This window comes from Opisthocomus hoazin, chromosome 3, assembly GCF_030867145.1.
Source record: "Opisthocomus hoazin isolate bOpiHoa1 chromosome 3, bOpiHoa1.hap1, whole genome shotgun sequence".
Lineage (NCBI taxonomy): Eukaryota > Metazoa > Chordata > Aves > Opisthocomiformes > Opisthocomidae > Opisthocomus > Opisthocomus hoazin.
The window spans coordinates 322455-335601 of record NC_134416.1 but is presented as its reverse complement, the minus strand read 5'-3'; the positions used below and the strand labels follow the sequence as shown (position 1 = coordinate 335601).

General features: G+C 50.0%; 1 protein-coding gene across 31 annotated transcripts in view; it reads left to right on the top strand.

Moving 5' to 3' along the window:
- Positions 1 to 13147, top strand: part of SCRIB (scribble planar cell polarity protein) — a 115686-nt gene that overhangs the window by 74276 nt on the left and 28263 nt on the right. For 15 of the 31 annotated variants that reach the window (XM_075415358.1, XM_075415368.1, XM_075415359.1 and 12 more), the window contains 6 exons: positions 404 to 487; positions 4778 to 5185; positions 7508 to 7576; positions 10624 to 10674; positions 11282 to 11323; positions 12213 to 12341. In XM_075415358.1, the coding sequence (XP_075271473.1) occupies positions 404 to 487; positions 4778 to 5185; positions 7508 to 7576; positions 10624 to 10674; positions 11282 to 11323; positions 12213 to 12341 (783 nt within the window). The remainder of the gene's footprint in view (positions 1 to 403; positions 488 to 4777; positions 5186 to 7507; positions 7577 to 10623; positions 10675 to 11281; positions 11324 to 12212; positions 12342 to 13147) is intronic. The other 16 variants (XM_075415375.1, XM_075415353.1, XM_075415382.1 and 13 more) reach the window with 14 other exon arrangements.

Sequence of the window (13147 nt, the reverse complement as noted above, 5' to 3'; positions counted from 1 at the left end):
TCCAGATCCAGACTGGAAGCCTTTCTGGGTGGTATTTGGAGATAACTGGTATGTATGTCATGTTCTCCTCTCCCCCTGTAAGGGAGTGAACGTGTGCATGTGGGGACAGGAGGAATGGAGGGGATCTGTGCACCAGTGAGTCACCAGGGGCCCAGAATGACATGTTCTCTGCAGAATTTCTCAAGCCCGGCCTCTGTCATGAGTCCCCATGGTTGTGTTTGGAGTAATTCCAGGTTCACTTCCAGGCGGTGGGAATTTTCTGCAGAGTTCAGAGATAAGACCTTGGTTATTACTAGGGGTGGTTTCCTTTTAATTGCTCTTTCTGGTTGATTTAGTTGACTTCTGGCCTGATCTCTTCCTGGTGTTTGTGTTTTTTTTGTTGTCCCCCTTTGCCCCTCTCCAGAACATCACCAGTGAACCTTTGAGACTGGACTATCGGACCCTGGCTGCTTTGCCCAGCAGTGGCTTACAGAGAGTCAATCGCAATGTAAGTGAGGGGCTACAGAGATGTGGGACCCCGCGTGGGGGAAGCCGTGGTGTTCGGTTACCTGCCCTCTCTTTGTGCTCTGCTGTGAGAGGTGACGGCCCTCTCTGCAGAGGAGAACTGGGAAGCAGAACTGTGGTAGACTTGGACACTGTCTGAAACGGGAGGGGGGGGTGGGGAGTGGGGGTGAGAGGGAGGTGATGGGGGGCTTAGCCACAAAAGAAAGATTAGAATAAGAAAATGAGGAGAGCAGAGAGCCAGGTTGCCTTCCATTTCGGAAAAGGAAGTGGTCTTTGTGATTGCCACAAAAGGAAGCGTCTGGAACAAGGCAAAAAGAACAGCCCAGCAGGAGAGAAGGATATGTGTGGATGGGAGAGTGCAGGGGTTTTATCATGGAAGGAAGCAACTGCTGAAAGCTGCAGGGGAGGGAGGGGAAGATTCTTCCTGACACAGAGGATGACAATGCTGTGTGCACAGCTTAGTTGTAGATTCATTGTGGGATGGTGTTTAGAAAGGAGGAGGGATGCAGAGTGCTGATACCAAAAGTGGTGTAAGAAAGTCAAGATCTATCGCTGACTGCAAAAAGCAAAGTGGCAGTCACTGCCTATCATGACTTAGCCCTGACACAGCCTTGGGTACTCCTGCCCCTGTGACCTGCATTTCAGTCCTTGATACATAGTGGCAGCTTAGCCAAGAGAAAATCCAGATTCCACAAACTTCACAGATTACAAAATCATCTGTTTCTCCTGTGTTTCACCTCACCTCCCCATCTTTGCTTCCTTTGGTCATGCTTTGTCTTCCCTGTGTCATACGTATTCCAGTGGGCTTCTGCCTGCTCCTTCACACACATCCTCAGTCTTCACCTTCATTCCTTTCCTCCTGTTGCAGCAAGACCACCCTTTGCCATCGTCACGTTCTGCATTTCCATTCCATTGTTTCAGGATCATCTCTTTTACTTTTAGTGTCTCCATCTCATTCCATCCAGACAGGTCTGTCTGTCCTCCCATTGACTTCAGGCCCTCTTGCTTTTCTGCTTTCACACTGATTAGAGCCCTGCTTTGTCTCTAGCTTTGTGTCGTTTTGTTCCTCCCCATACTCCCCAGCTTGTGGGTTTTCACACAGAAAAATATTACCAGGAAAAGGTTTAACATACTTTTAGCATCTCTTAGTGTAACTTAGTACCTGGAAGAAGTGGAGAGCCAGCCCCACACAAGCAGCTCCCGCTTTGCTGGACAGCCCTGGTGTCGTCCAGAGTAGAGCAGCATTTGGGAACTTGTGCCTTGTCAGTCCGTGCCAGACCAGGAATGCCTGGCCCTGGAATGTGGGGCTGAACACACTGGAATGCTGGCCTGTATGGGCGGCATCTATAAATGTCGTGTTTCAGGGGAAGGGCCAACGGTGCCCGTGTTTATCTTTTTCCAGCTGTCCTTTGCCCAGCCCTGTCTTTGCTCTGTTTGAAGAAAGATGTCTGTCTAGATCATGAGTACAGGGAGATACAGGCTTCAGGGACAGCAAGGTCCTGGCGTGCCTTCAGGAGCTGCACCGAGCCCATTTGGTGACTGCCTGGAAGACTCAGACACGGCTGTGTCTGGCGTGAAAAGCACGCGGCTCAGTTAACAGGTTGTCCATCTCCAGACAGTCTGACTGGATTAAGATGACTAATGCTATTGCCTAGTTTCCATAGTATTTTTCTCTTTCTTCCTGTCTGTAGACTGACTTTCTCACCATGTATATTCTCCTGTAAGCAGTGTCTGTATATCTGTTGTTGCCATATAGCTCAGCAGGAGAGTTGCGGGCCCTGCTGCTCTTCACGCTGTTTAACAGGAGGAGGTGCAGACCTCTGCTGTGACCGCTGTAGATTGCGGGTGAAATTTGTCATGAGGGTTCCCCAAGAATTGCCCCTAAAGGAGGCAGATGAGTGTCTATGTTGGATTAATCTGTATTGCTGTGTATTGGTCCTTTTGTGAGCAGGATTTAACAAAGGCTTACTGAGGTGCAGGCCTGTTTTGTTTGTGTAGTTTAAAAATCCCAACTGCAAAATTCCAGTTGAAAGCTGCATGAGAATGCTCATCTCAGTGATGCCCTCCAGCTGTGCCAGCTTCATGGTAACTTGATGTCTGCAGAATACCCAGTGCACAGCAATGTCTGGATCCTGCCATCACAGCTATTGGAGTCTCTGTCTTCTGCGTAGTACAGGCTTGGAGACCGTACCCGTGAATGACTGCATCTAGCCACAGCAAAACATTTAAAGTCTAGTTTTGCTTTCTGGACTGGAAGAAATGGAGAAGACTTCACATCTCTCAGTAGCATGTCACCATGGTTAGTTAATTATCCACCTGCACTTTCTAGGCTGAATCTATTCCTCTTTTTCTGTTTTTTTCTCTGTGCTTCTTCATTAGATTTAAAATAAGATTTCTTTCAGTGTCTGGGGCAAAGTGATGGATCAGAACTGCAGGCGCATTTCTTCCGTATTTGCCTTGGAGGATGCAGCATAAAACATGATTGTCCTGTCTGCTGGACTGGGGAGTGACAGAGGCAAGGCTGGGAAAAGCACACTGCATTGCCAACTGCTTACCCAAGATAGAAAGTGTTGCTTCTCTGATAAAAATAGCCCACTGTTGAAGCAGAGGGAGCGAGGCATCCTGCACTGCAATATGCTGCTGCAGCAGAAGCGCTGGAGATGAAAGCAAGGGGTAGATGAAGCTCAGTTCCACTCATGTCCGTGAACAAAACAGGGACTGAAGCTCCCTGTGGACTGTCAGACTTCATGCGGTCTTGGTGAGATGCCCATCTCCACAGTGCCCTAGAAGTGTTGTTTGCTTTTTCCCTTTATGTGAAGCAAAGTAGGCCTTGGTGGTGGGATTCACCTGGAACCTGGGCTGGTCAGTGTTTGTGCTCTCCTGCTTGGCAGGGGAAAGCAGCAGTGGCGTCGTTGGCGCTTGGCTGTAGGACCGACAAACCCACTTTGCGGTGGTGGATTTCTGGCAGTGCTTTCATTGCAGCATCCCCAATGACCAAATAATGTTCCTGACAGCACTTTATGCCTGGCATAACTTTAGGTGCACTGCAGCTCTTGCTAGAGTAGTTTATGGCACTCTGGGAAAATAAGGTTGGAATTTGGGGGACAGTTGTTTGGGTTTTTTTGGTAGGGTTTTTTTACAGTGGAAAGTCACATAACTACAATAGCAAATTTTGTAAGGGTAGCACGGGCTTCACTGTCTGAAGAAATATGATATGAGCCAGGGCTTTGCCAACCACTGCTTTAGGTTGGGTTGGGGTGAGGGGTTAGGGGAGGGCCTCAGAAATTCCTGAGCCTCTCAGCTGCCATTGTAGTCACCAGCCCACCCAGCCCTTGAGAGCTATTTTTGTGAATGCTGCCGTGACACGGGAGTTGGAGAATGTGCTCTGAGAAGAAGAGGTCTTTCTGCTCCCCGGCAGGCACTTGGATAGAAGGAGATTTGATCATTGCTCTCTGATTATCTCTGGTTCCCTGAAGAAGGCTTTGGCTGGGGTAACAAACTGTCTTTTACAGTGTTACGAGAGGAAAGGTCAGTGCTTCATCTCGGATGGGTATGGTTGAGCCTAGGCAGAACTGGAGCTCTGTTTCAGCCCTGCCTTCAGTAAGAGTGCTCGAAGGGATCTATGCTCTGTTAACTGTTACGTAGCTCTCGGTTACTTGTTGGTGTGTGTTTCGATGAAGTGGGGCCATAAAAGCACGTTTGCCCATGCAGGTGTGCTGGAAATGCATGGGGTAGATGATATGGTGATGACTGTGTAACAGTATGGAAATGCGTTGGAGCGAGGCGAGAGGTGTTATTCTGTGTGACAGTGCTGGAGCTACTTGAAAGAGTGCTGGGGTGAGACGGTTGACGGTTGGCCACGTGATGGTGGAATTGAATGGAGGATGTGCTGCAGCGAGACTGGGGACGATAGCTGCTTTTGCAGGTGTTGGCAGTCGGTTTTGCCAGAGAGCAGCAGAGTTAGTGGTGAGCTGCTGAAATGCAAGCTGGAATGTGCACGAGAGCTGGAGAAGTGCAGGGAGTGTGCTCGTGCCTGTCAGCTAGTTGGTGAGTGTACTGCATGCTGACGGCAAGGCCTTCTCTTGGAAGTGGCATTCGGGATCACGGGATCGGTGGTCGAGTAGGAGAGAGGGAAGGAATGGTCGTGTGGGCATTAGTACTGGAATTCTTCTCTCCCCTGTCCTTCAGCATCAGCAGCTGCTCTGTATTTTCTCCCTCCTTTCCTTTACTCTGTTCTCCTTGCTTCTTTCTGATCCTTTTGTTTTCCTCTCAGCTTGTTCAGTATAATAAGGCCAGCTCCAGAATGGAGGGCGACTGCGCTACGCTGTCCCTGCCAGTGGCGCAGGACAGCCGGGATTCATACCCAGAAGCAGCTGCAGGCCTGATCATCAGAAGCATGGCTGGCCTTCCTCAGGACCCTGCATCACCCGACAAGTGCACGAGAGGGGCCGGAAAGCCCCAGCTAGACGAGCAGGATCCCACGGGTTGCCCCTTGTCCCAGGACCAGATGCCAAAGGCGCCAGAGCAAGAGTGCATGGTCGACTCTCAGCCGATCCTCTTCAGCGAGAACCCCTTTGTGGTGGCGAACCGCAGGGGGAAAGCAGCAGGCAAGGCTTGCCTGGGGGGCCCACCGCTGGGCTATGGCAGGGAGGGAGTGCTGAAGACCAACCTCTACTCCAAGGCAAGCGGTCCCACGGCATGCTGTGTGTGGCGTGGCCTCACGCGGTGAGGGCCGCCTGCGTTCCACTAAACCCCCGCGCATGCACCGGAGCCCTGACGCCAGGCAGCACGAGGCCTGCGCGGGGCTGTCCCTCCTAACACGCGTGCTTCTCCAGTGTTGTGTGCAGAGGCTGGCGGTCACTGGCGGTCAGGGAGTTGTCCTCCAGCCACTAATGTACCCCAGGTATTGCCAAGCATGAATGCTGCTGAGCCCCTCTTTGAGGGGAGGCAGCTTCCCCAGCTGGGTGGGCAAGAGGCGAGGAGCAGCGGTGTTGCCCGTCTGCTGTGAGCGGGGAGTTGGCAGGGTTGTAGGAGAATGATGGTGGTGTCACGCTTAGGTGTCTGGGCCTGAACAAACACAGCTGTTCTCAGACCTCTGAAAACTAAGAGGCAGCGCAGCTGACACAGTTAATCTGCAGCCCAGGAGCATGCTGTTCCTTGAAGTGACTCGTTTCAGTGTAACTAGGCTTTCAGATTTCAGGGGAGAACTTTGCTTTCCGCTCTGGGAAATCTTGCTTGTATTTTACTTTCTCACTGTTGCACAGGAAACGTGTGGCAGAGCAAGGACTAGACCCAAAGATACTACGTTCCGGATTAGCACCACACCACTCTCCCCTTCTTCCCTTCTTAGCCTTTTGGGAGGTCTGAAAACTAAGAGAAACAAAACAACCGCAAACAAACAGCCTACACACAGGGAAGAAAAAACAAATAAAACACCACCCATCTGTAGTTCTCTTAGATGTTTTTAGCCGAGTTCCTTGGTGAGGATTTGTTTTTCACTGATGTGGAGGCAGATAAGCACAGAGCAAGGTGTGTAGTTGAATCTCTGTAACCTCTCGGGATGTTAAAAGTCAAAGGCTGTGGTTTGGACATTATAGACATCCAGCTTTAGAGCTTAAAAGATCAGAAAAGCAGCAGTCGCAAAGCACTGACCCTTTCTGAAGGTAGACTTTATGCCAGATCAGCTACCATCAGTCTGGAGATGGGTGTCACAGTTAGCTGGAGCTAATCTAATTCCATGTTGCTGTCAAAAGGGATCGTTTCTCCCTGTCTGCCTGTTCTCCTGCGTGCTGACACCAGAACTGGAGCAGTCACATGCCCACTGGGTTAGGGAGCTGAAGTCCCTGAGAAACAGGGTTGTAGAACAGCTCCTTCTGTGGGGACTGGCAAGCTGCATGTGCAGGTGTGCAGGAAGACTTGGATAGCAGTAGCCAGAAGCAGGGTGAGCAAGAACACTCTTTGCAGTGGAGGCATGGAAGTGGATCGGTTGATGCTGCCGCATTCTTTGTCATTTGAGTGCTAACAAGGATTATTTCTTTTCTGTGCGCCAGTATAAACTTCAGATCGCCTGGCTTGGTCAGTAGAAATACCATTGCCCGAGGCTGACTTGTCAAATTAACGTGATTCACTAGTGCACGGGTATGGTGTTAATGATTGTGGAACACTAGATTTGCTTAAACAGTTCTCTAAAATCCCAAATGACCTGCTTCCATCTTTAGGCATCTAAAATACTTTTTAAATCCTGCTCCTTAATCCTGTGGAGAGACTGCCGGTAATTATTTGGACTCTGCTCTCTCGTTGTAGCTGGAGATACTCAAAACCCGCCTGGACAAGGTCCTGTGCAGCCTGCTGTAGGTGACCCTGCTTGGGCAGGGGGGTTGGACTAGATGACCCACAGAGGTCCCTTCCAATCCCTACCATCCTGTGATTCTGTTGTAGCTGCTGGGGCTGGCTGTAGGCTGGCTCAGCCGGAGCCGTGGCGATGGTAGGTTCCTGTGGAAGGGGCGAGAGCCCTGTATTTCCCGTGCTCTGGGCTACTCGTAAAGGTCTTGCTAGTAGGCCAGCAGCAGTGGATGTGCCTGGGGATGAATCTTGTCTCTTTTCCTTTTGGAGTGCCTGTTTTTGCTCAGTGTCCGTGCGACAGGAGGGTTGCCTAGACTGTGGCCCAGTCTGTTGAGGGCTAAAGAGAAGCTGGGAGGAGAGGATTCCCAGGGCAGAAGGCTTTAGCCTGGTTCAGTTGGCCGTGCGGGGTGTTTGGATATGATCTCAGTTCCCGTGTTTAATGTCATCCCCTTGCTGGTTTTAGCGCTTTTTGCAAGTTTCTGCCGTGTGACAGCTGCTGTTGGCCCCAGTGCTAACTCTGCTCTCTTGCAGTGAGGGGGCCCGTAGCTGGCCTCGGGCTGGATGTCGGTGGTCTCCCTTGCCTCCTGGTCTCGCTGCTAAGGGAGAGGCATGGAAGTTACTGCTGTACAGTAACTGTCTAGCTTTGTCTTCTCTCTTTCAGGCTCCTGCGGGTGAGTCTGGGACAGGAAATTCCAGGCGTGAACCCCCCTATTCTCCTAGTAATCAGCAGGTGAGATTGCCCCCAGGACAGGCAGTGCGGGGAGAGGCAGGGAGGCACGCTTCCAGGGCAAGGGGGCAGCAGGGCAGAGGAAGCCGAGTATGATTTCCATCCTTGAGAGTGATACCTTTGAGGAGGAGGGGTATCCATTGCAGGAGGCAACTAGAGAACTAGGGGAAGAACTTTGCTCTTCCAAAATGTGTCAGAGATTCAGGAGTGTAGTTAGCTAGTCATAAACTCAGTAGAAAGTTACTGCTCTGAAGTGTAACTTAATTTGCAGGGTAGTAAGCAGAGGAGTGACTGCAAAATGGTAGTTGTCCATCTTTTTTGAGAATGGCCACATCAATGCCTTGTACAGAGACTATTTAATTCTGGAAATTGGTATGTCAGAGCAAATGGAGACATCAGGATTTGGAGAATCATCTCAGGTCTGTAAACCAGTGCTACTCAGTCTCCCAGGAAGACCCCTAGTTCTGTTTGTGATGCTGCCAGCAACCCACACCAGCTGTTTGGAAGAAAATTGCAGGATCCTGCAGAAGACAATTATAGGTTAGCCCACCCTTAGGGAATGATTTTCTAAAACTTAGAGTTAGAGGCCAGCTTTCACTCTGAAATGGGAAGTTTCCTTATTTCTTGTAACTTTGACATTTGGTTGTTTGGTTTGGTTGGTTTTTTTCTTTTTTCCTGGTAAGCATTACTTGGGTCACAACAACCCCACGCAACGCTCCAGGCTTGGGGAGGAGTGGCTGGAGAGCTGCCCGGCGGAAAAGGACCTTGGAGTGCTGGTCGACAGCCGCTGAACATGAGCCAACAGTATGCCCAGGTGGCCAAGAAGGCCAACAGCGTCCTGGCTTGGATCAGCAATGGGGTGGCCAGCAGGAGCAGGGCAGGGATCAGGCCCCTGTACTCGGCCCTGGTGAGGCCGCACCTCGAGTACTGTGCTCAGCTTTGGGCCCCTCACTCCAAGAAGGACATGGAGGGCTGGAGCGTGTCCAGGAGAAGAGCAGCGAGGCTGGGGAGGGGTCTGGAGAACAGGTCTGATGAGGAGCAGCTGAGGGAACTGGGGCTGTTTAGTCTGGAGAAGAGGAGGCTGAGAGGAGACCTTCTCGCTCTCTACAACTGCCTGAAAGGAGGTTGTAGTGAGGTGGGTGTTGGTCTCTTCGTGTAAGTAGCAAGTGATAGGACGAGAGGCAATGGCCTCAAGTTTCACCAGGGGAAGTTTAGATTGGATATTAGGAAAAATTTCTTCACCGAAAGGATCATCAAGCACTGGACCAGGCTGCCCAGGGAAGTGGTGGAGTCCCCAGCCCTGGAGGTGTTCAAAAACCGTGTAGATGTGGCACTTCAGGACATGGTTTAGCAGGCATGGTGGTGTTGGGTTGACGGTTGGACTTGATGATCTTTTCCAACCTTAATGGTTCTATGATTCTACGGTCTGTGTTGATCAGTGTTTTGGCACTGGAGGCTCAGTGCCAATCTCCTTGCCACTAGCAACCCCCTGGCTGTAATGCCATCTGTTCTTCTAACTCGGGCTTGCTCGATGGTAAATTGTTTGTCTTTAGAGTCTAATGGTTTGTCATTATCCAGTTCCTGTGGTAACAGCGACCACTTTGTCTTCTCATAGCAGTCACTGCTCTGACAGTGGGAACTTCCCAGGTGAAACTGTTCACTCTCTCTTCTGTGGGCTCTGAGAAGAATAAACAAGGCCTCACTAATGCATTCTATGCAGTTAAGAGCACTCCAGGAGCATTTTTGCAGATGCAGGCATTTGCCTTTCCAATTTTAAGTTGAATGGCTTAAATTCCCTGTTACGTAGCACTTGCTGTAATTTGTAGTCTTTTCTGTCTCTTCAGGGTTTTTGCACCATGAATTCTCCGTAGCTTAGGCAACATATTGACTAATCGATACAGCTTTTTTCTTGTGTTTTTCTTTTATCTCTCTGTTCAGAGATGCATATGCTATGAGAGGTTATATTAATTTCTTAAAGCATTTATAGCCAATTTCATAGGATCATAGAATGGTTTGGGTTGGAAGGGACCTGAAAGATCATCTAGTTCCCACACCCCCTGCCATGGGCAGGGACAGTTCCACTACACCAGGTTGCTCAAAGCCCCATCCAACCTGGCCTTGACTTTGACATTTCATGACTTTGTCCTCTGTTTTAGCCTTTTAAGGTCTTCAGCAGGTTTTCTCACTGCTTTCATTTCTGAGATCTAGTCTGTGTGTCATTCTGATAGCCTTTTTTCCTTACTTCATCTGTGGCTGTTACAAATTAGAGACTGGCAGTTCTTGAAGATGACTTGGTGTCGCAGTGCCGAGCCATTAGTCTTGCCGGTGGCATTCTGAAGCCTGCGTTCTGTACATAAGCTTTCTGTCACATTTACATGATTTAATACTTTTTGGTTCAGAACCTTCTGCAGCAGTCTCCTGTATGTCAGGTAAGGCTGTATCTGGTAGATTTAGTTCTCTCTGGACAAGGAATGTTGTACAAAATGGAACAGATCCATCAGACTGAAGGACACAGGGGGCAGTCCCTAGCCTTGTGGCTTGTACATTTTCTGGGGATTCGGGAGACTTGACCTTCAGGTTGTTGCTCTAGTGTAGAAGTTCCAAGGAATTGCATCTGTAATGCTCTGCTGCCATCTATTTTTAATGTAAATTCTTTGGTTTTGACATCTTGTAGTCCAGCCAGAATTTATAGGCTTATTTCAGAGCTCTTAGAGAATTACTCAGGGATGTTGAATCCTCTGTCCTGAGGCTGGTGTCGTGATGGTCTTGCGTGGCCTTGAGTTCTGCAAGCTTCTAGTGGAGGAGGAAGCAGACGGGAGGAGGAAGGAGGTGTTTGTGGTGGGTCTGTGTGTGCGTGCCAAGGGGGACAGAGGGGCTTTATCTGTGGCAGGCAGCAAGGAGCTGCATGGGGACACTGACAGCTCTGGGTAACTGCAGTCTCTGTGCTGGGAAAGATGCTTGTCTCAGCCTCTCATGTGGAAAACCCAGTCTCTTCATTTTCTCTCCCATTCTCTCCCCTGATGATCCTCCCTGGCGTTGCCCCTCTCCAGATGCCTGCAGCCCCTCGGCCTGCTCACCTGTCAGGCAGGGAGACTCGCTTTGTAAGTGCCCGTTGGTGTGCAGTGTGCGCTGCTGCTCCGTGCTGCTCTCACCCGGCACTGCTGCTCTTTGCCCCTTCCTCCAGCTCCGCGTTCCCTGGCTCTTGGGCTTGGTGCACACCGAGGGCTTGGTGTGGAGAGCAGTGCCCAGGGCGGCAGGTCGAGGCATGAGAGGCTGTTCCCTGCTAGCCACTGCTGAGATGGCATCTGTGAACGCTTCCTGGCAGAGAAGCTGTGGCGCTGATGGCTTTGCTCAAGCTCAGTAGCAAGTGCAGAGGGCAGGGGATGTAAACAAGGGTCAGGACCAGCTGAGCTGAAGTGGGGAAGGCGAGGGTGGAGGTCAGTGCCTGGAGATGTGCAGAGAGTTGTGAGTGCCTTCTCACATAGCAGAGGACCTGGGAGGAGCTCTTGTGGGTGGACTCTGGACTGCTAACCACATGAAGAAGGTGTGGTGGGGATTAGTATGGGGCTTGGGGGCTTTTCCCTGTACAAGGTGGGTGGCAGGGGACTGGTTGGGGTTGGAAGTTTTGTATTTCTTTTTGTGTGGAGCAGGGCAGACTGAAGGTTTCCTGTATGGACTCCAAATTTACACCTTTATTTCTGTTTTCAGGCTTCCATTAACTTCATTACATCGCAGGATGACAGTAAATCAGTAAGTACATCCACAGTGAGACCTTATTGTAGTGTCCCTATGCATTCTCTAGCACACAGAGCTTGCCTCTTCATCCTGTGTGTGCTCACTTCCAGCCTTGCAAGTCTCACTGTTGGCTCTTATTCTGTCTTCTTCAGTCCTCCACTATACCTGAAGTTTGTACAAATGCACTAAGTCTTAAATATTGTCAATTTGAAAACTTGATGCAAGTGTTTTTGCAGCTTTTATTCCTGTTTGGAATAAAACCAAACACTTGCGGCTTTCACTCGTGTAGTTTTTGCTGGCTTGCTCAATTCCTGCTTCTACGCTCTTTACTTCTACGTGTTTTCTTCACTTCCACACAGCATGCAACAGTGATCACATCTAGGTCAAATCGCAGACTCTGGTCTTTGCTCTTATGTCTGCATTTCTAACTGGAGCCCTATGTGGGTCTGAGCTCATTTTCATCCCCAGCTTTTGCCAATACCCATTCCTGGCTGGTGTTCCCCTGCTGCATCTTCCATTCATGATGCTTACACTCTCCAGACTTTGACGTACTCACACCATACCCCTCTGTCCGTTGCAGCTGCTACTTGTGTGGCAGATTCTTCCTCATGTCCTGGCCTTCTCTGTAGCCCTGTTGTGACCCTGACTTGTCTGAATCTCTGTGCCTGTCCAAAATACTTACACCAGAGGCATTGTTTAGTGTTTGCTTCAGTAGCTCTCTCTCCCAGTGTGGTAGCTGGAGTCAGCAGCACAGCTGAGGAATTGAGCTCAGGTGCATGGATTTGTCTTATTTACTTGCATGGCAGAGACATCTTGCTGCCCTGACTGCTCATTTGTCTTCTCTCTTCCTCTCTCTCCCCTCTCTTCCTCTTCCTTTTCCCCTGCTGTGTGGTACTGACACAAGCAGACCAAGCCAGGTGTCATTCAGCCTCTTTCCCGAGTGCGACAAAACGCTGCCTCACATAATTCGGAGGACGGGGACAGCCCCAATCCTTTCCAGCAACCTGAGCTGTGCTTCAATATCCAGAACTCTGTAAGTGGCCTGCGATTCCTTCTTGCTAAACTATGTGTATCTGCCCTAGGTTGATATAGTGCCACTTTTCCTGGTGGGTAGGCTGAACACACCCTCCAAGTGGTGATTTTGTATTTTAAAGAACATATGCCTTAGCTAAGGCTGGTCTTGTTTAAGCATCGGTCTGGATGCCCTGGGTGAGTACCCTACTCTTCACAAGCAGAGTCACGGGCAGTGCATCCCGTTTGCTTTTCTAACATAAGTGAGCCTCAGCAGCCTGCCCCGTGTCTTCACTTACCCGTTAAAGAAGTTAGCATTGTTGAAACTATTGTGGCTGAAATCCCCAGAGCAGTTACAGTTTTAGATCTTTATTTATGAGGTGTTGCCTTCTGTTGAGGCATAAATCTTCCAGAACCTTTGTCTATCAATGTCTTGCATCTTGGAGCAAGAGCCAATACCATGCCCAGTGACAGGACAAGGGGCAATGGGCACAAACTGAGGCACAGGAAGTCCCGTCTGAACATGAGGAGGAACTTCTTCCCTCTGAGGGTGACGGAGCACTGGAACAGGCTGCCCAGGGAGGTTGTGGAGTCTCCTTCTCTGGAGATATTCAAGACCCGCCTGGACGGGGTCCTGTGCGGCCTGCTGTAGGTGACCCTGCTTCGTCAGGGGGGTTGGACTAGATGACCCACAGAGGTCCCTTCCAACCCCTACTATTCTGTGATTCTGTGAAGCAGAAATCTGTGATTCTGTGATAAGTTTTATGATTTGTGAAATTTTTTCTTTTTTGAAGATTCATATTCTGTGGGCTGTATGTTGATGGGAGA